We start from the raw sequence: 23,327 nt of genomic DNA, 5'->3' as shown, positions 1-23,327 counted from the left end.
CGTCTGGGGAGAGGTGAGTGTGCGTTTGTTGGTGTGCGTCTGTGTGTGTGCGTGTGTGTGTGCACGGAATGATAATGGTCGCTATTGCCGGCCTACGACGCTACATTCTAATATGTCTTGCAACTGAATATGGTCATGCGGATATATGGTAAAAAAAGTTGCATGTAACCAGAAAAAAAGGCTAAACATAAAAGTAAATAGCAATTTTAGAGACCAGATACGTTCGGTGAATCATGGAAGAGAGAGAGAGAGAGAGAGAGAGAGAGAGAGAGAGAGAGAGAGAGAGAGAGAGAGAGAGAGGTTAAAATAATCACAATCAAAATCTTGACTGCTACAGATGAGCAGAATGGTCTTTTATATCAAAGTCAGTGTCCAGTAAGAAATTAGACTCATTTTTTTTACTAATTGTGCCCAATTAACAGTAGTGCAAAAGCACTCATAAAACAGAAGCGTCTAAATGAATGACCAACACTTAAGTGTATTCGGATCAGCATTGAAACCAGTTACTCTCTCTCTCTCTCTCTCTCTCTCTCTCTCTCTCTCTCTCTCTCTCTCTCTCTCTCTCAACCTGAACAAGACAAATGAAGTTTCCACTTTGCAATGATTCACTCATGATTTTGCAATTAGATCAGAATCTCTGCATGTTGTCTTGAATTGGAAACTGACATATTCTGGAAGATACTGGAAGTGGTGGACACTGGAAGTTTATAGATATAGGAAGTTTGTAGACATGGGAAGTCTGTCGACATTGCAAGCTGATAGACGTTGGAAATGGTAGACAATGGAAGTTTGTAGACATTGGAAATTTGTAGACACTGGAAGATGTTAGATATTGGAAAGGGTAGACCCTGGAAGTTTGTAGACATTGGCAATGATAGACATTAGAAGTGGTAGACATTGGAAGTTGGCAGACCTTGAATCTGATAGACATTGGAAGTTGGTAGACATTGGAAGTGGTAGACATTGGAAGTTGGCAGACCTTGAATCAGATAGACATTGGAAGTTGGTAGACCTTGAAACTGATAGACATTGGAAGTTAATAGACACTGGAAGTGGTAGACATTGGAAGATGATACATACTAGAAGCTGATACACATAGAAAGTGGTAGACAATGGAAGTTTGTAGACAATGGAAGTTTGTAGACATTGGAAGTTTGTAGACACTGGAAGTTTGTAGACACTGAATCTATACAGACCATTTTCCAGATCGTTCCACTGTCCATATGGAGAGAAATCTCTCTATGACAGAGAGTCGGTGATAAATTATAAGTCTTTGTATGAAATGTCAGTAGCACTGACCGGACTGCTCCGTTTAAATATCAGTGAAATTGTGTCTTAGAGGTTTCCAGAACTTAGACTCGTAAGTGTTTTTACTGCAGCAAAGTGCAAATGTGAAGTGCGGTATAGCTTCAGCTTTCTCTCTCTCTCTCTCTCTCTCTCTCTCTCTCTCTCTCTCTCTCTCTCTCTCTCTCTCTCTCTCTCCAGAACTTTAATTCATAAGTATTTTGACTTCAGCAAAGTGCAGTGCAGTTTTAGCTCTCTCTCTCTCTCTCTCTCTCTCTCTCTCTCTCTCTCTCTCTCTCTCTCTCTAGAACTTTACCCCACAAGCGTTTTTACTCCAGCAAACCGCAAATGTGAAGTACACTATTCAGTAGTTTCAGCTCTCTCTCTCTCTCTCTCTCTCTCTCTCTCTCTCTCTCTCTCTCTCTCTCTCTCTCTCTCTCTCTCTCGGCGAGGACAAGTTTTGAAATTCATGATCCACTAGAACTAAAGGTAACTCTTACAGAAAAGAAAAAAAAGTCTTAGTAAATGTAACTTAATGCCACAAACGTAATACTTCTTTTACAGTCTTTGACTGACATACTTTAACGCTTACATTAAGTTTCTAATCATCTAAAATATGATTAAATCATCTCTCTAAAAAAGAGTTGAACATAGTCCAATGCCTTTACGAAAAATAAAATCTAAAATATGGGCTTCCTTTAACCTTCAAAATATAGATACATTTGCTTGCGGGAGTGATGTGCTATTGTTAAATTATTTTAGTTAGTGGAGATGTTTTTTTTTTTTATTTCGCCTACATCTGGTAGTCATAAAACCAGTTTTGACTTCTGATTATAAAAACAAACTTAGATCTGCGTAAAAGATATAGCCTGTGGAGCCAGATTACTGGTTTTTGTTTGTTTTTTTGTTTTTTGATGTAGCGCAGGAAAGAAAGGACACCAATAAACGACAGAGACAAGGAGGAAGAAGGAGAAAATTAAAATTTAAATTAGAAAAAAAAAGAAACAAACTTTGATTCTATAAAGCTTGTGGAACGAGATTACCGGTATGCTTTCTTTTTTTGACGTAACGCCGGATAGAAAGGAAACCGATAAACGAGAGAGACAAGGAGGAAGAAGGAAAAAATTAAGAAATAGAATAAAAAAAAAGAAACAAACCCTAAGGAACCTGTCAGACTGTGACTTGCCCAACAGACCACACCCAAAGGATTGTGGGTTCGGGATTCCACGAAGAGCTAAGAGCTTCTGCAAACCCTTGATGGTCTGGGTGATCTGAATTCCTCATGCTATACTGAGGAATTCTTAGCCTTTGACTGACTGATATTAGTGCCTTGATAAACATTCTTTATTTCTGATTTTCAAATTTTAATACGCCTTTGACTGACTGATATTAGTGCCTTGATAAACATTTTTTTTTCAAAGATTAATACGCCTCTGACTGACTAATACTAGTGCCTTGATAAACATTTCTTTATTTTTTTTTCAAAGATTAATGCGCCTTTGACTGACTGATATTAGTGCCTTGATAAACATTTCTTTATTTATTTTCAAAGATTAATACGTTTTTGACTGTCTGATATTAGTGCCTTGATAAACATTTCTTTATTTTTTTAAAGATTAATACGCCTTGGACTGACTGATATTAGTGCCTTGATAAACATTTTTTTTTCAAAGATTAATACGCATCTGACTGACTGATATTAGTGTCCTGATAAACATTCTTGATTTCTGATTTTCAAAGGTTAAAATGACATATTGCACATCTTAACGCCTGAATAATTGATATTAATGCCTTGATAAATATTTATCTATGTTTTTTTTTTATTTTCGAAGATTAAAATGTCATGTTGGATATCCAAATGTTATAAGGGAAAAGTAATAAAAAAAAAGATACACGTGAACTTTCACCTTTGGTAAACAATAAAAAAATAAAGCATTTCCTGACGTTTAAGGATCCTTGGACATTGGAAGTTGGTAGACATTGGAAGTTGGTAGACATTGGAAGTTGGTAGACATTGGAAGCGGGTAGACATTGGAGGCTGGTAGACATTGGAAGCTGATAGACTTTGGAGGCTGGTAGACATTGGAGGCTGATAGACACTGGAGGCTGGTAGACATTGGAAGTTGGTAGATATTGGAAGCTGGTAGACATTGGAGGCTGGTAGACATTGGAAGCTGGTAGACATTGGAGGCTGGTAGACATTGGAAGTTGGTAAACGTTGGAAGCTGGTAGACACTGGAAGTTGGTAGACACTGGAGGCTGTTAAACATTGGAAGTTGGTAGACATTGGAAGTTGGTAGACATTGGAGGCTGGTAGACACTGGAAGCTGGTAGACATTAGAGGCGGGTAAACATTGAAAGCTGATAGACATTGGAAGCTGATAAACATTGGAAGCTGGTAGACACTGGAAGCTGGCAGACATTGGAAGCAGGTAGAATATTGGAAGCTGTCAGACACTGTAAGCGGTAGACTTTAGAAGTTGGTAGACATTGGAAGCTAGTAGACAATGAAAGTTAGCAGACGTCGAAACCTGGGAGACATTGGAAGTTAGCAAAAATTGCAAACTGGTAGACATTCTTCGACAAAAACTATTCAATTATAATCCCAGACCCACAAACAACTATTTGCATCGAGTCTTCGTAAGATCAGAAACAAAGGTTTTTATTTAATTAAGAGTAAATAAATCTGTATAATGCCTCACCTTTTGTAATGACAAACAGAACAAGCGCTCTCTTGACGTTAGTGACTTTTTTCAAGTGACCTTGTAGGCGTCCACTTCTACTTCTTCTTCTTCTCCTCCTCCTCCTCCTCCTCCTCCTCCTCCTCCTCCTCCTCCTCCTCCTCCTCCTCCTCCTTCTTCTTCTTCTTCTTCTTCTGCTGCTGCTGCTGTAGGAACTCAGGTTCAAGTTCACGGTCTCTCAAGGGAATTGATGAATAAGAAAGAGAACTTGAGACTGGCACAGGCAGGTAGAGAGAGAGAGAGAGAGAGAGAGAGAGGGGGGGAGAGAGAGAGAGAGAGAGAGAGAGAGAGAGAGAGATAAATAGTATTTTGATTAAACACATCAAACGATAAAACTGGTCTTAAGTCTTCGCTGTTGATTCATAACAAGTGTAAAATATCATTTTTTTTCCTTTCATAAAAGCTAGCTTTGGAAATTTACATGGCACATTTGAACAATCTTTTGAACAACTGGAAATAAAATTCCCAGGAGCTGATATGGGGCTTCAGATCATATTATTGATTAATTTTCCAGGTGCCTACATGTACCTGTTCACGAGGCGAGTTCTGGCCTGGAAAGCAACTGACTACGGGCTCTGGGTCACTTACAAGAACTTTTTGGCTGCTCTTGGTAAGTAGAGTTCAAGTTTTTGCTATTGAGGATAAGTACATACATATACTGTATATATATATATATATATATATATATATATATATATATATATATATATATATATATATATATATATATATATATATATATATATACTATATATATATGTGTGTGTGTGTATATATACACACATATATGTACAGATATCTATATATATACATACATGTATAGATATATATATTATATATATATATGTATCAATAGATAGATAGATAGATAGATATATAAACAGAATATTTAGCCACGAGGAAAGTGGAACAACGGAGTGCAAGATCTTTCACTCTAAGGCATTCTCAAGCAAACTGCATACAATGGAACAAAAGATTATAAAGAAGACCTGGTTTTACAAACATCAACTGAGATTATTGTGATACATAACCATTCAATTATTACAAAAGCTATCAAGCTCAAATTAAATCTTCAGTTGAGGAACATCTGTCTAGGATTAGCTCAAGTACTTGTACAAAACAAGGAGAGGCAAAGGACATTAACCAGGATTACTAACATTCTCGTTTCCGTTTTATGTCATTATTTCATCCGTATGAACGTAGCCAGATCTGAGCGGCTGGGAGATGTGAAGGACAATCAACATCAGTTTATTGTGTCGCCTCACAGAGGGCCTTGAAAATGTATGACCAGAATCCTAACTTTAAATCGAAACACTTAAACTTTATTGGGAGGTGGCAAAACCTATACAGGTTTGTACTATTTATTCTTTAGGTCAATATTAAAGTCATTCTCAATTTTTGTTCCAACGCCGCTTGTAAAACTGCTAAATCTTTCCGCAACATTTCTGAATTTTTCAGGCGTAGTTCCTTTCTTGATGCTGTCATTTGTATTCTATGATATCGTAACTTTTAGATGCCTATTTTTCCTCGAGTTTAAACGTTCAATGATTTCACAAGAAGAAGAAACAAATAAACAACGTGAGGGCGTTCCCCCCTTCCACTGACATTCACCATCATCAAGTCTTATGGAACGTTTCAACCCAGCAGTTTTTCTGCTCTAAAAAATAAGTACATTCGTCGAAATACTACGCACCTTACTTTCGTATATTTTACATAAATGTCAGAGCAGGCTTGACGCATCATTTTAGGCCTGATAAAGAAGTGATTAACATGAGATAACTTAGATATTATTTGCGTCATCGCTGTCTTATCCCGCCCGCATTGCAACGGTGAAAGTTGACTTCGTTTCAGAGTTGAAGGTTACCGTAAGCTTTTGTAGACGTGCGTGTGGTACATACGCGCATGCGCTCTGGGTGTTCCTACCCTTGTTTCTGCGTGCCCAGCCCTTGCTTACCCAAGAGCTTTATGCATTTGTAATGGGCACTTCGCGGCAAAACGGCGTGAAAGAATTCCCTTCGGCTTTCATAAACAACTCGATTTCCTAAGTAACTGGTAACAGTTTGTTTTTATTTATATATCTGTTGCTGCATTTGCCGGTTAATGCCAGCTGTTGCGTCAGGGACCGATGTTGGAATTATTGTAATCAGTTGTGAATTTCGGTGCTTGTAAAATCTTTGAAGAGTGGTTTCTGAATCTTTAAAAAGAGAAATATATTGACTCATATATTGGTTCCCCTTCTCTCTCTCTCTCTCTCTCTCTCTCTCTCTCTCTCTCTCTCTCTCTCTCCTTACCCTTTTGTTCAACCACTGAAAGAGTGCTAAGACTCCCTTCTGCTTTTATTTTCTTTTATTTATATTTTACTTCGTATAGAATTTATTTTATTTCAGCTAGTTCATTTGTGCTTTTTCTTTTTGCTAATTTCCCTGTGCATTTCTTCATTCCACTTTCGTATCCATTCCTCTCTCTCTCTCTCTCTCTCTCTCTCTCTCTCTCTCTCTCTCTCTCTCTCTCTCTCTTTGAAAGTATATTCATTCCCCTTGCAGTCGCTGTTGCTTCATACCGTAAAGTCCGCTCTTCATTACCTCATTTATCTTTTTCTTCTTCTCTCTCCTTTTTTTTATTCCTTTTATCTTCTTCTCACGCTCGTGGGCGAGCGAAGTGGGCGTGGCTCTTTTTTGGGCACGTTGTTCAAAAACTTATTGGAAAGTGAAAAGATTTATGTGTTTTTTTATCATTATTTTTATATCTGAAGAATTACTCCGCAGTTCAAAGGCCCGTCCAGTCTGGCTCTTAATTATCTCCCGTTGATGTTCATCTTTTTTTTCTTTTTTTTTTTTTTTTTGGTAATGAGTAATAGTGGTTGTGTGTGTGTGTGTTTGAGTAATGGAGAGTGTTTTTTTTTTTTATGCAATCTGGGGCGGAGGGCAGGATGCCCTGTTGGTCATTACATGCTTAGCGTAAAAGACAGGCAATCAGGCAAGCAGACAGACAGACAGACAGACAAGAAAGCACGCAAACAGGCAAGCAAGCAAGCAATCAGGCAAGCAGGTAGGCAGGCGGGCGAACACTTAAAAAACTAAAACATTCCAAAATTTCTCATTCAGAATTGAGAGCTCACCTTAGCCCCCACTCACCTTTTCCCTCACCAACACCAACATCGCCAACACTACCACCATCTCCACCACCACCACCATCTCCACCATCCCGAGGAGGAGGAGGAGGAGGAGGAGGAGGAGGAGGAGGAGGAGGAGGACAACTGGGTGTCCTTCAGAGGAACACGCAACCCTGACTAGCATATCAGAGGGTGAAAAGCAAGCAAACGGTAGCAGAGTTATCCAGATTGGCGAATAATTAAAAGCGATGACGATGAGGTGGTTGAGTGGCTAGTTGAAGCATAGTCGCGGATGATGGTGGAAGTGGGAGAAAATGAGGAGAAAGATTTTAGTCTAGTTTATTGATGTTGTTCATTCCTTTTTTTAGTTTTCTGTAAGAGAAAACTATCGAGATGACTTCGTCTGTCCGTCCGCACTTTTTCTGTCCGCCCTCAGATCTTAAAAACTACCAAGGCTAGAGGCCTGCAAATTGGTATGTTGATCATCCACCCTCCAATCATGCAACATACCAAATTGCAGCCCTCTAACTTCGGTACTTTTTATTTAATTTAAGGTTAAAGTTAGCCATGATCGTGCGTCTGCTAACGTTATAGGACAGGCCACCACCGTGCCGTGGCTGAAAGGTTCATGGGCCGCGGCTCATACAGCATTATACGCTGTACAGAAAACTCGATTGCGCGGAAGAAACTTCGGCGCACTTTTTTATTGTTTTTTATTTGTCAGTGATTTTGCTACAATGTCTTTATACGACTCGGTAAACTAAACTGTGGTCAAGAAACCTCTTCACATACATACATACATACATACATACATGCATACATACATACATACATAAACACACACACACTCACATATATATATATATATATATATATATATATATATATATATATATATGTGTGTGTGTGTTTGTGTTTATATATATACATATATTTATACATACGTACATATGTATTATCTAGTAAAAACCCAGCATGAACAGGCAAAAATTCTTGATTTGTTTTCTTAGAGTTGCCGTTATTTCATGGGCATCTTGCCTTACAATAAATATTACACTGTTACAAAACGAAGTGTATTTTATAATCCAAACACATACATAAAATCCATATATATACGTATATCCATAAGGCTTTACATTTTCGAACACGTACATCCATTAAAACTCCAGCATTAAGAAACCCGAACTCAGTCAAGATGCCGCCATGATTTGTTCCCGTCCTTGCTAAAAGTCCTTTTTCGCCCGGGACTCTTTATTTTTATATGCCTCCAGAACTTTACGCTAATATATTTAGCTTTTCGCAACAAGTTTTTGTTTGAACGTTCAATCCATATGCAGCAATCCTGAGCTCAAGGCCTTTCTTCTTCTTTTTTTCTCCTTCGTACGTGATTTTTACCTTCGTCATGATTGGCCCCGTTTATTTTTGGGAAAATGCGAGGAAAGAAAAACGACCCCTCCGTTTTCTTTCGTTCCCTAATTGTCCGCCCTGCAACTACGCCACTTGACATCATTAGCGCCATTGCGTCTGAAAGGGTTATCCGTCGTTGCTGACAGGATTCGGAGGTTCGGGATTTCCCCATCCCCTCCCCAACCTCCCGGCCCCTGGCACCACATACCCCTTAGGTTTGCTCTTGAAGGGTATTTTTCCTCCAAGGATTTGCTTAACACCGACCCCACCTCATTTGGCCGTCCTTCTTTCAAACCATTCCTACCCCTTTTATTCAAACTCTTCGCGCTCGAACTTCGTAACGGAACGGAATGTGAATTTTAGGCCGAAGGCCTAGTGCTGGGACCTATGAGATCATTCAGCGTTGAAAGGGACTTTCAACTCTGAATGCTGTAACAGGAGGAAAACCTCACAGTTGCACTATGAATCAAATGTTAGAAGAGGGTGGAAAGGAAGATGAAAGAGAGATAATATGAATGTAGGTAGAGTAAAAGAAACGAAGAGAGTTGCGGCTAGGGACCTAAGGGACGCCGCAAAGAACCTTCAGTAACGCCTATTTCTCAAACATTTTCCATCCAATTTCCCCAAACACTTCGGGCTCGAGCTTCTTCGAGAGAACCTCGCTTCAAACACTGCTATAAAAGAGGACCAGGATGTACTTCGCTCTAATATGGAAGTGGCCGGCGTCCGGCCCCTCCCGAATTAGCAAACGGGGGCCCCGTCTTAAGACAACCGGAGTCTGGGAGGTGGGACTGACTCAGCGCCTGGGGGTGGCAGTAGCGAGATCTCTGACCAGAGACTTCAGGACTTCAGAGGCTCCTGTCTGACCTCCCCAACGGAAGGGCTGCTGTAACAGCTGCTGCCGTAGGCCCGAGACAGGTTGTGTTTAGTCGGGGAGAACCTGAGTTATCATTCTCCGGCTGGAAAACTGGAAAATTATGGGGAACATTTCTTGGCAGTGTTATTGGTGCCGAGTCACAAGTCAGGGACAGGCTGCTTTTGTACTGCTCTGAGGAACCAAGTGCCGCTGTAGTTGTGGTTCTGATAAATGTATGTGTGCTTGTATGAGTGCTTGTTTAGCCGTACATTTTTCTTGTATTTTTTTTTTTTATCATTTCTTCCTTTTGCGTTTTTCCTTTATAAATACTAAGGGTAGTACATTTGAATGTTTATGCAGTACATTATTACTGATAACAATTTGAAGGCTGAAAGTACGATTTAAACGGGTCAAATATGGCAGAAACTGAATTAATAAGTTGCAGATGTATATCTGGGAGGTAAAATATGGTTTTAGTTAAGCACTTGAACGTTACGAGATACCTTCTTCTTCTTCTTCTTCTTCTTCTTCTTCTTCTTCTTCTTCTTCTTCTTCTTCTTCTTCTTCTTCGCCGAATCACTAGTGTGGGTCGCTGTTTTTAATGAAACTCCTCCAGATGTTTTTGTCTTGAACAACCTATTTCATAATTGGTTGTGGAAGATGTTTTACAGACAGATGCCCTTCCTAACTGACTCCACCCCTCCCTATTTATCCGGGCTCGGGATGGCTTCCCCCGACCCCCTGTGGCTAAATGAATGCGAAATTAAACATATTCATTTAAAATTTGTGAATAATCAAAGTGACCATGTTGGCGTACATTATTTTATTCACGTAAAAAGGACATTGTCTTGTGAGCGCATTTTGCCTTCATAGGTTTTCCTCTTGAGAGGAACCTGTTTGTGATATCAAGGAGAAATCTTGTCTCAGTCTGAGACACTTTTATACTTCCGGAGAAAATTTCTTCCGAGCAATTTCTCAAGCTTCAAACTTTCCGCATGAGAATCACGCGTCGTCCGCTACTTTCAATTGACTTTCTCTTTCATGAGTACTGTTTTCTTCTTCTTCTTCTTCTTCTACTTCTTCTTCTACTTCTTCTTCTTCTTCTTCTTCTTCAGTAGCCTTCCTGAGCTCTCTAGCCAACTATACCCCGTCAGAGAGGTCAAAGCTGTTTCACCCACGCATAGCCCATGGGAGTTGATGTTCCTGCTGGTTTTTGCTAGGCATAAATTTCTTTGATGTTTGTTTGTTTGTTTGCGCAACGGAGGCATAATTTGGTGAACCCGTGGGAAAGACACTGAGGAAGTTTGAAGGTAAACTTCATTACTGTTTCTACGTAGGTTTTACGACGGTAGGAAAGGCGAGACAGACGGACAGACGGACAGAGAATCAGCGCTTTGAAATGACTGGAGGCTCGCAACATTAGCTCATCTTAACCTTTGCTTTTTCCGCAATCACATCCGATTTCACGAAGTGATTTGTACAAATATTAATTTTTTCAACTTAATCTCAAGTAATAATATTCTGTTATCGATGTCGCATTTACCACAGGGCATTATCTAGCTCTTATTTCGCCTGAAGATGCGCGCAGTGCATCTAATCCTTCGTGCGTTGTTATCGATAGATAACGTAGTGTTTTCATCATCAAATCCTAAGTCTGTTCAAGAAGCGTGTCCCAGAATATAGATCTCGAGCTTCCCAACAGAACTGTAAAAAAAAACTAACAGGCAATTCTGAAGGCTGAATGCACCAGCAATTTCTTTTTTTCTTTTTTTATTTCCATTCGTCATTCCTTAAACAAATCCGTACGTGTGATTGCTTTCAACCCTTCCTGAGTTGTCCTAGTTTTCGTCCCAGAGCCGAAATGATTTCCTTGAGTTTCAGAGACTATCGATAGCCTACGAGGCTGCGCGCGTTCGTAAATGACGTTAAACTATCTTGACTATTCCGACTACGCAAGCTATTGGTGCGTTTCAGCTTGTACCATTGTCCTGCGTTTGCTGATTTTGTTGCAAGGTTTCAATGACAAGGTCTTTATACGAGCTAGTGGCTCACTCTGATTATTATTATTATTATTATTATTATTATTATTATTATTATTATTATTATTATTATTATTATTATTATTATTGGAGAAACAAATCCAGTTATGTATGGGTGCATGTACTTAAAAATAATATATATATATATATATATATATATATATATATATATATATATTATATATTTATTTATATATATGTGTGTGTGTACCCATACAAAACTGTGGATTTGTATCTAATATTATTATTATCATTATAATAATAATAATATTATTTTATTATTATTATTATTATTATTATTATTATTATTATTATTATTATTATTATTATTATTATTATTATTATTATTATTATTATTATTATTATTAATTATTAGGTAATTTACGACACCACTGAGTTGCATTTAGAGACTCAAACAGCATTTGTTGTCGTGAAAGGCTTTGATTTGTTCAAAAAATTAAGTTAAAGATGTTGGACAGCCAAGTGAGATGAGACCAAACCTAAGGGAACAGATTGAAGGTTAAAAAACAGAAAGCAACGCAGCTGGGTTTAACCGGTACCTCCTTACGGGGAAAATCTTACTATCTGACATTGTTCTACATATACCACCTTCCAAAGTTGGGAGACTGGCTCTATTCTACGCCACGTAAATAAAGCCAAATTCTATTTATAGATCACTATCAGTTTTACCACCTTCCATATCTTAGAGACTGGTTCGGTTGATAAGTCACAATCAGTTTTACAACAAAGCTTCGCATTCTTACACCCATTATTCCGAAGGTGGAGACTGGTTTTATTCCACAACACACTTACGTTCAGCGTTGTCAGAATTTTATGCCCAAGCAGGAGAATTCTTGTGTAGGGGCAGCAGGGTACACAAAGTCATTTCCTGAAGCAATCGACATTTTTGTGGGATATCTGCTCAAACTTAAAATTCCCAGACTCTCAAAGTCTGCCTAGGGTCGTTCTGATGAAAATAAATGCACAGTCTAGTACAATTCCCTTGTATTTTAATAATTCACTTATATTTTTATCTATTTATTCATTAATTTGTTTATTTATTTGGTCTTTTTTTAAGAAGTGATGTTTTCTTTCTATATTTCCCATTACCTTCTGTTACTTCATTCTAATGAACACCTTAATATTCTTTGGAAGCTTGAATTGCAAGTCAGTGGCCACTCCGGTGGGCTTGTCCCATTGGAATAGGGTTCTTCTGGATAATAATAATAATAATAATAATAATAATAATAATAATAATAATAATAATAATAATAATAATAATAATAATAATTACACACAGACACAAACACACACACGAACACTGACTGACCCACTATCGGATCCAAGGGGGGGGCCACCTGGCCACGTGCCCCGCCCCCCCGTGAAAAATAATGACAAGATAATGATACTGAAGATTTATGTATTAATAACATAAATGGGGAAAAAACTTTTATAGAAATAATAATATTTTGAGAAAAAAATAGTAACAATAAACTTAATGATATATATATATATATATATATATATATATATATATATATATATATATATATATGTATGTATAATATGAAAATTGGTGGCCCCCCCCAATTAAATTTTAGTGCACTGATCTGGCCAAAAGCAGATATTTCCCAGCTGATGCCTTACGACCAAGCATCCAGGCAAGAGACACCCTTTACATATTTCACTCCCGCAAAAGCAAATTATGTCTTGCCACGAAGGTTTGGCAAGTCACGCATTAGTCGATAATCCTGAATAATCTTGACACCTCAGGACTTTAAATAACTGATAAGAGGAAGGTGCTCGGAGGTGGCTTCCAGGATAGACGTGATTTTTTTGCTGTTCTTTTGGTTTTTTGGGGGGGAAATTTTGGCAATTTCGAAATGGTCGTGATTTTCCTACACTTTGTTGCCAATAGTGCATTTTAAAACTGAGACGCCGTTCCGTATTTGTTCGTCATTTTTCGTATAATCGTCGTTAGATTTGTTTAGGTTTTGTTGTTCTGAAAGACTATGTAATTATTTTGTTATTATTATTATTATTATTATTATTATTATTATTATTATCATTATTATGGGTTTATTATTATTATTATTATTATTATTATTATTATTATTATTATTATTATTATTATTATTATTTAGGTACGCACATTTTTACACTTTCATCATTGTGGGTTTAGTCACCATTATTATTATTATTATTATTATTATTATTATTATTATTATTATTATTATTATTATTATTATTATTATTATTATTATTATTATTATTGTTGTTGTTGTTGTTGCTGTTGTCTGTTGTTGTTGTTGTTTTTTGTTGTCGAACCTTGTCGAAAAAAAAGGAAAAGAGTAACAAAAAAAATCAAAGTAACTCTCCTTTCTATATAATAACAGTGTTAAGGATTTCGTCTGACCGCAAATAAAGGGGTGAATGAGCCCCGAATTTTGAGAATTAAAGATTAAACGTTTTATGCAGTTTCAAAACGTTTCCACCTGGGGTTTTAATGAGGTTAAACGTTTTCCTTCAAACCCACAAATGGGTTTTTAAAGAATATAAGATTAAACGTTTCCTTACAGTTTTTAAAATGTGGTCCTTCAAACCCAAACGTGGGTTTTTAAAGAATATAAGATTAAACGTTTCCTTTCAGCTTAATGTGGTCCTTCAAACCCACACGTGGGTTTTTAAAGAATATAAGATTAAACGTTTTCCCTCAGTTTAAGCTGGTCCTTCAAACACGCTCAAGCCTCGACGCATGCGCGCTTCAGTCAGCCGATTCTTGCTCAGATTGCAATTAAACGTGATTCCGAGCCATGCTTTTTGTTTAAACTGGTTGAACCAAAAAATTACATGAAATTAGTCTCTCTTTGTTTTATCTTGTTTGCTTAAATTATTAGATAATCGGGACGTGAAGTAATAAAACGCTATAGCAATTTTTATAGTGATTAATTTGCCTGGAAAAGGTTGCGTGTAATTGCTGTGGTAATAAATTGTTTGATCAATGTTTTATTGTTATGAGCCGGTAATTCTCATCGTTAGAAATGAGTGATTAATCTTCCTTTTTTTTTGTTACTACTTTAAGGCACGTCTCTTTATTTGACTTAGTGTGCGTATATATATATATATATATATATATATATATATATATATATATATATATATATATATATATATATATATATATATATATATATATATATATTACTATTTTTTATTTACTTATATAAATATATTATCTCAGTATAAAAATCTCTCTCTCTCTCTCTCTCTCTCTCTCTCTCTCTCTCTCTCTCTCTCTCTCTCTCTCTCTCTCTCTAAAACAGCAGTTTTTTTAAGATCTAATCTTTTAATATTCCCTTTTGTCCACATTACACGATTTGAATATATTCACAAAGTATTCATGAAGTAAGAGAATGTTTCTTTCACTGCTGGTGACAACCCTAGTTGCGACGCCAGATCCCATCTATAAATCAGACTATAACCTCCCAGCCTTACTTACACAAACACTCACATACAGTTATAACAACACCCTTTTTCTATAGACAAAGTCTGTTTCCCACGTTTAATCGAGGTAATCTGAGGTCACGTCAGTTCCATCAAGGATAAAATACAAAAAAGAGAAGAAGAAGAAGAAGAAGAAGAAGAAGAAGAAGAAGAAGAAGAAGAAGAAGAAGAAGAAGAAGAAGAAGGTCTGAAAAAATGTGCCCTCGAGATGGCCTTCATTCGCGCATGCGTCGTGAGGCCGAAGAGTTCTTTTGCGAGTATCCCCCCCCCGCCCTTCACCTCGCGGTCGACTTATGCCCGAAGATAAAAATGTGTCAACTCATTCTTCCGGCTTTCCATGTATTCTTCGCTTTTCAAAGAATGAAAAATGCATTCGTACATTCGTTATTACGTGTAGAAAACGTGGGCATAAGGTGAGAGAGATGAGAGAGAACGAGAGAGAGGGGGAAAGAGCGAGAACGAAGGCACATAATTCTGATGCGCGCTGAGATACCGAAAAACTCTACAAACAGAAGAAGAAGAAGAAGAAGAATCCCTCCTCTTTGTTTACCCTCACCACAGCATGTATCTCTCTCCTTCCCTTGAAGCCTTCCCGGATGCTGAGTCTCTCTCTCTCTCTCTCTCTCTCTCTCTCTCTCTCTCTCTCTCTGGTAAAGTGTATGTAGGAGTGTGTAATGCATGACACAAATTCATTTAATCAGTCAACCGTCAAACGAGGTTCCAGATAACTTGAAGACTTTAACTTACTTCTTTATTCTTATTTAGATTTCTTAGCTGACCTTTTTATTCTTTCTTTATTCTTTATTAGACGCTTTTGTAGAGTTCATTATTCTTATTTAAACTCTTTAGCGGACTTCTTTATTAGTATTTAGACCCCTGAATTGACTTCATTGCTCTTATTAACATTTGCATGAAGGTTTTTTTACAATCATCTCAATTCACTGATTGCTGTTACTTCATATTTGTTTCTTATAATACTTTTTCACTCACAAGTTAATTCCTTATCGAGAAGGTTTAAATAATGTGATTTATAAGTGAAACTTTTCAATCCTTCATTCTATTTTTTCAGCTTTTTTTGTCTTTATTGATTTGTTTTTGTGTCGTTCCTTCCGACTTTTGTTGGGTATTCTGCTGGGGAAAATATTTATGTGCATATATATACGTATATATATACATATATGTATGTATAAATAAACATATATATATATACACATGTACATATATAAATATATAGTGTGTGTGTATTTATATATATATATATATATATATATATATATATATATATATATATATATATATATATATATATATATATATATATATATATATATATATATATATATATATATATAGATATAGATATGCTAATGACATAGACACCTAACTCGTTTTGCACTCCACCCAAACATTTCTTTCTTCATCTCTCTACTTCCTTTCTCTTATCTAGTTCTCTTTTTTTTCTCTCTCTCTCCTAAACTAGTAGTAGGCCTTGAGCTGTTAGTGAACGAGTAGTCTCTCTCTCTGAGAACTCCTCGTATAACAGTTCCATTGATGATTCTCATTAGCAGTTATTTCCTTAATAGCTTCTGATAATTTGTTCTGTATAATGGCGATGTTTAACAGCAGTAATTTTGAAAGTGTTCCAGGAGATAATTGAAATCTTAAAATTGATGGTTAACTAGCTTTCCAAAGTTGTTTTTCAGATGAGTAAATTTTACTTCTGATGTGAAAAACTACGATAGAGTAGGTTGAAATTATTATTGTTTTATTATTATTATTGGTGAAAAGATCCACAATGGTGTAAATGTAAATGTATATTAGAGGAACATATATTTACATTAACACCACAGTGGATATCTTCACCATTTTAGTGACCTCATGCTATTATTATTATTATTATTATTATTATTATTATTATTATTATTATTATTATTATTATTATTATTCAGGCAATGAACCCTATTCATATGGAGCAAGCAAGCCCACAAAAGGGGCCATTGACTTGAAATTGAAGCTTCCAGAGAATATGGTGTTCATTTGAAAGAAATAACAGAAAGCAATAGGACATAAAAAATAAGAGATCAGTTATCAGAAAAGAAAAAATAATTTAACTAATTGGTAAATAGATAAATAGATAGATAAATACGGTCATTTATATGACTATGATCATATTATGCAAAGCAAATAGCCGAATTAATCTTCCTGTGGACTCTGTAATGTTCCTTTTAAAGAGTTTAAAATCAATTTTTGAAAATTATGACGCCTTCATTATAACTTCAACCAAGTAAATATCTTCATCTGTATATAATCATTATCTTCCAAAGTTGTCATTTCTCTTTAAGAATGCTGTTTTTTTTTTTTAAATGGATATTTCTATATATCTTCTGAGATAAAGCCAATCAAAGATATAGACTAATGAGCATATATACATTCACCTACTATAGATGATTGCACCTTGCGTCATCTGAGTTAGACTCTTTCAAAGTGAACCTTTGGCCATCTCGTCTCTTTAACTTCATCAGAAAAACAACTGAGGCCTCTATTACCACTCTTTGAGAGAAATTGCATTTTTGCAAAATAAGCATTACAGGAAGTGGAGCTAATGAACACATTTGCATCCACCTACTATACTCATCTCACTTCATCATCAGTTAGATCCTTTCTGTCAAAGTGAACCCCTGGCCTTCTCTTCGCTTTAAATTCATCAGAAAAAGAACATTAAGGTTCTATTATCATTCTACAAAAAAAAGGCATTACAGAAGTAGATCTAATGAACACATTTGCATCCACCTACTATACTCACCTCACTTCATCATCAGTTAGATCCTTTCTGTCAAAGTGAACCCCTGGCCTTCTCTTCGCTTTAAATTCATCAGAAAAAGAAACATTAAGGTTCCATCATCATTCCTGAAGAGAAATTACAAATCTGATCTTTTGGAAAATAAGCGCAATTAAACGCAAATCCCTCAACTGCATTCCAAACCCCACCATGCGGGGCGAATGCCCAGATGAAGATCAAACTCTTCGTTTTCTCTTCGAGGTCTTCGGCCACTTTTTTTGGGCACGTCTCGCTGCCCTTTCATGCCCAGGTTGTTGGCGCCCTCTTAAGGTGAAGGGCCACAGAGAAAGAGAGAGAGAGAGAGAGAGAGAAGAGAGAGAGAGAGAGAGAGAGAGAGAGTTGCAATTCTGGGAGGCGATTCAGGTTAAAAGTATAGTAGACTTGTAGATCGTTTGGATTATAAATGACCTCTGAAAAGTTTACTTCATTTATGGGCAAAGAATAACAGGTAGCAGTATCGTTTACCGATATTATCAATTGCATCGAATGTAAGTAAGTTATAGATTCTAGGTATCAGAGGTAGAGGCTACTATCTAGATCTTGTAAAACGCTTAAAGTTATTTTGACTTACTCGTAGGTATTACTTTTATGCAACAGTATTTGCAGTGACAATTGGTTATATCCGTAAGTCATAGTAGGTATGGAACTCTCTCTCTCTCTCTCTCTCTCTCCTCTCTCTCTCTCTCTCTCTCTCTCTCTCTCTCTCAACATACCTGCCTCGAAGTTTCTGATCATTTCCGCGCACCAGTCGCATGAATTCATTTCCCGAATCAAGATTAGATGAAAAGTTCCTGGATTAACAGTAATGGAGAGACCCTAGATTCTGTCCCAACATAGAGCAGAAATGTATCCCTCTTTCACACGTGAGAGTGTGTCAATATCCTTCCAGTTATCCTAATCATCGTTCATTTTTATTTCTCTCCTTTCATCGAGACGTATTATTCCACCCAGCCACATTAGTCACTGCAGTGGCTTTTTCTTTGAGGTCCAGCCACATATTCATACATTTGGCTCGGTACAGAAAGCTGTTGAACTGGTGTAAAGGACAGTCACAGGTAAAAGAATCTACATGTCTAGTAAATCCATTTGTGGACCAATAGATTTTAGAACATTTATTGTGCAGTCTCAAATTAAGAAATGCATTCATTTGTTTTCAACTGGACACTGTAACGTCATTCCTTTCTCCCTCTATTTCCAGGCTCTTTGGTTATGGTGCCCCTGTTATCGACTGGAATGGGAATTTCCGATAACTACCTTGCCATCCTAGGAGCGTCAGCCAGCATCCTCGATTACATCCTCTACGGTTTAGTGTCTGTAGACTCCTATTTCCTCGTGTGGATAGGTAAGTGTGGACCAGAATCCTTTTCTAGAATCCTATACCTTTGAGAAGACTTCCCTCCTCAGACCTTGAATCAAACCTTTGCAAACAGGCCTTTTCTTCTTCTTCTTCTTCTTCTTCTTCTTCTTCTTCTTCTTCTTCTTCTTCTTCTTCTTCTTCTCCTCTTCTTCTCCATATTTAAAGAAGACAAATTACCTGTTAGCACCTTAATTCCGTTTGCTCCGTCCATAACCTAACCTTTACAAACAGACCTTAAGTTTCTTCTTCTCTTTCTTCTTCTTCTTCTTCGGCAAAGTGACCATATTTAAAGGAGACAAATCACCTGTCAACGCCCTAATTCATCCACTGCTCCTTTTACTTTCAGCTCCGTGTGTTGCCCTGTTGGTGAACTCCTGCTCCATCGCGATTCGCTCCATGTTGTCCAAGTTTGTCACGGGAGACGAATTAGGTAATTATTCTATCTGATGATGTCACATCGTTCTGGGGAATGTGCCAGGTTTAGGGGTCTTTGGAAATTTATATCTTTCTTAAGCATATTATGACGATGATATATCATGGCTTAATACTCCACGAATTAGGTAGTTATTTTGTGATATCACATCGTTTAGGGAATACCTGGTTTAAGGGTCTTTAGAAATTTATATCTTTCTTAAGTATGATGACAATGAGATTTCCTTGCTTAATACTTCATTATCTTTTGCATCTTCTGCAGGAAAAGTGTCAGCTGTCATGGGAGCCCTTGATGGCGTCATGCCCATGATCAGTTTCTCCCTGTACACTTCAGTGTACCACGCGACTGTCCACACCTTCCCAGGGGCGCAGTTCTTCTTCGGCGCCGGCGCCAACATCCTCATGACCGTCTTCTTCATGTAAGGAACTTTTCCCCCTTTTCAAAATCAACTTCGGGTCGCTGAAAAACCTTTTCTTGTACCGTTTCTGAAGTTACTTAAAGATATGATTCAGCTGAAACTTTCCTGAGCTCTCTAATAGTCTAACACTGTCTGCTCCCACAGAGTCATCATCATGTCGACTTCGACGAAGAGCTACAGCATCGACGACCTCGACGGTCCGCCCGAGGGCACGGACGCAGTCAGACCAACGGCGCTGCGCCTCTGCGACAACGACCTCCGCCACAGGGCCATGCTGTCGCCCAGCGCCGAAAAGGAAAAGAAAAACACCATGAGGTCATCGGCCATCTTGTCCGGCGTCAATTTCCACTTGGGCACTCCGCAGCCGAAGAAGAAGAGGGAGCTCCCGGATCATGGAAAGAGTATAAACACCATCCTCATCAAGGTCAAGGAGGATCAGGTGCACAGCGAAAACGAGATTTCACAACTGCAGAGAAAGCTGGCGGTTTTAAAGGCCCCCGCGTGTCGAAACGACTCGCTCAGGGGTGTGGATAACCTAGCTTACGTGGAGACCGAGAAGGGGCCTCAAGCGAAGCCTGAAAATGAGAAAAATGAGCAAATAGAGGTGATCTTGACCGTCAAGGAATTGCCTGCTAAAGATTGTGACGATGCGGGTAGTGCTAAACTTAACTGACGTCTCTCTAAGTCTCTCTCTCTCTACTGGTTTTGTAGATGGTATTTTCGAAAAAACACACAAAAAAAAAGTGACGGTAGAGTAAGGGAGTATCATAATTCCTATTTATGGTTCACGTGACATTTAGGTACTCTGTGATAGACAACCCCATAACACAAGCGGTGCGTTTTAGTACCGCGGACAGTGTGATGTAAGGTTAAGTTACGTACCTTTGATGCGGAACGCTGCACGTCTCCTCTGTACTGCTGTACTCTTGAACAGTGATGCAACTCATATATTCAAGTACCTCATTGTATCATCTCTAATCTCTGTGTGTGTGCTGACTCCCGTTGACATTAACGAGATCCCTCGAAACCTTGCTTCTCTCATCATTGAATGACAAAGTATCTTATATTTATGGCTTAATTATTGAACTTTTTATACTCAAGCTTACAGGTCAGAGTTAATGATCTTTTCCTAGCTTAATTATTGAACTTTTTATACTCAAGCTTACAGGTCAGAGTTAATGATCTTTTCCTAGCTTCATTATTGAACTTTTTATACTCAAGCTTACAGGTCAGAGTTAATGATCTTTTCCTTTGCCTTGCCGAAGCAAAATACTTAATTGCCTGTCCCTGTTTTCAAGTCTATGGCGGAAGCTGCAACGGTGAGCGTCGTCTAATAAAGGAAATGGTTTTGTGCTGGCTTCGTGATTGAGTCTAAACCCTTCTCTGAGAAGCTTACTAATGTGCTTTTGTTATATACGTGTTAAATGCGCTGTCCAGTTTTTGGTATGAAATGGAGAAGAAGAAGCTGTGACGTGATTCATATTTCAGATTTCCTGTTACTTTTCCAAACGACCTGGGAACCAATTTAGTTTATGGGAGAGATGTTGGCAGTTACTTTTATCAGTGAGGTAATCATAAAGCTATGAAAAATAACTGCTCAGTGAATAGAGCCCTCACTTGTTAAACGTTGGAAATTGCCTTAAATACGAAATACACAGAATACTTAGAGTTCCATGGAAAATTTGGAAGGGTTGACTTAAGGCCTAGTGAATTCGTAAATACTTCAAAGACGCAAGAAATGATAGCTATTGCCTTTGCTTCTGCGTGTGGAAACTTGTGTTCCGGAGTGATTTGAGATAAAAGGCATACTGAGTTTGTAATTCCGGCATCACTATCAGAAATAGAGTGTAGATTCGTCATTCTGGTGTGAAAAGACTTATTCATTCAAGAGTGGAACTCACAGCTCTAACATCCATTAGTTTCTGTATGTTATGACACTTGATCAATGAACATCTTTTCCCCATACAATACCACTACACGCATCACATTCATACCTTGCAAATCAAGAGACGTCACTATCTATCTCCTGGGTTTTTGTAGCTTGATTAACATTTCTCTTTTCCTTTGCAACCTTTTGGTAACAACACCCACTAAGAAACAAAAAGGCACGAGTCCTTCAGAGTCTGCGATCGATTATCCAGAGCCGAGCATTTCGAAACTTGCCTCACAAAGGCACAAGCATCCAGGAAGTGCAGATAATCTCAGAAGCCATCTGAAGGAGAGTGTCTTTTTTTTTTTTTTAATTGTCACAAGGTATATGGACATTTGGCTGCAATTGCAATCAGCTCACCTCGTCACTCGAACTACAAGCTGTTTGTTTGAGGAGTTCCTCGGGGTAATGAAGATGGAGAATAGTTATTACCCAAATTTGGGACCAAGATCCTCGCGTGCCTGGTTGTGTTATAGCCAATTGCGCCAGTATCATTTGCAGATAATACCGTCTTTTACTAGTTTTGCCAATTTTTCCTAACTCTCTTTTTTTTTCTTCTAGGTATAATGACTAAACCCAAAGTGAAACACCAAAGTCTAGTCAGTGGTTAAACCTTCAGACAATTCTCAAGATAAATAAAAACGGAGTTTGTAGATTGATGATTTTGTTAGTGCAAATAAGTCTCTCTCTCTCTCTCTCTCTCTCTCTCTCTCTCTCTCTCTCTCTCTCTCTCTCTCTCTTCTCTTTTAAACCCTATTTAGGCAATCAACAGACTTCTACAAAATAACTTCTTTTTTCACCCCCTTCATTTTGTAGTTGTAAGCAATATGTCATGTAATTACGTTTAGTCAATTTGTAACTTTTGTATCAAATAAAAACAATTAGCAAGCGTTGGTCTTTGTCACTTTTACCTGTTGTAATGTCATGTAATTTTGTAATACGGTTCCCAGTCTTCTTTGTTGAAGGAAGATATAAGAATGTTGAGTTCTAGAATTAAATTAAATTTCCAGTAATCTTCTGTTACTTCTTTCAAATGAACGCCATATTCTTTGGAAGCTTGAATTTCAAGTCTCTGAGTGGCCCCTTTCGTGGGCTTGTTCCATATAAATAGGGTTCATCTTATGAATAATAATAATAATGAATTTTACTGTCAAATGATTCCCATTTACTTACAAAACACCTGGAACGATTTTCCTCATACCTAACTCCGGATATGAGCTCTACAAAGAGCTACTTAGTCATTAGCTCTTCCTGACTCCAAGCAACCTTGAATGATCCAGTCGTGTCGTATTAAACTGCCTTTGCAAATGACCCTGTTAAGTACATAATTGTACTGCGTAAGATTATGATCCTTTCGGCCGCTCCAGTAAATCCCAAAGTGTTTTGTTCAGTTACTCTTTTCATCAG

The 23,327-nt window shown here is 37.6% G+C and overlaps 1 protein-coding gene across 1 annotated transcript in view; it reads left to right on the top strand.

Moving 5' to 3' along the window:
- LOC136854514 (probable peptidoglycan muropeptide transporter SLC46) overlaps positions 1–22,808 on the top strand; it is a 28,358-nt gene extending 5,550 nt beyond the window's left edge. Inside the window, exons 2-7 of the mRNA XM_067130853.1 lie at positions 1–13; positions 4,540–4,635; positions 18,981–19,124; positions 19,486–19,569; positions 19,834–19,990; positions 20,135–22,808. The exon at positions 1–13 is cut by the window's left edge and continues 1,011 nt beyond it. Of these exons, the coding sequence (XP_066986954.1) occupies positions 1–13; positions 4,540–4,635; positions 18,981–19,124; positions 19,486–19,569; positions 19,834–19,990; positions 20,135–20,663 (1,023 nt within the window). The 3' untranslated portion in view covers positions 20,664–22,808. The remainder of the gene's footprint in view (positions 14–4,539; positions 4,636–18,980; positions 19,125–19,485; positions 19,570–19,833; positions 19,991–20,134) is intronic.
- The last annotated feature ends 519 nt before the right edge of the window (positions 22,809–23,327 follow it).

This window comes from Macrobrachium rosenbergii, chromosome 29 (genome assembly GCF_040412425.1).
Source record: "Macrobrachium rosenbergii isolate ZJJX-2024 chromosome 29, ASM4041242v1, whole genome shotgun sequence".
Taxonomy (NCBI): Eukaryota; Metazoa; Arthropoda; class Malacostraca; order Decapoda; family Palaemonidae; genus Macrobrachium; species Macrobrachium rosenbergii.
The sequence above is the reverse complement of the archived record's forward strand: the minus strand, read 5'-3'. Positions and strand labels throughout refer to the sequence as shown.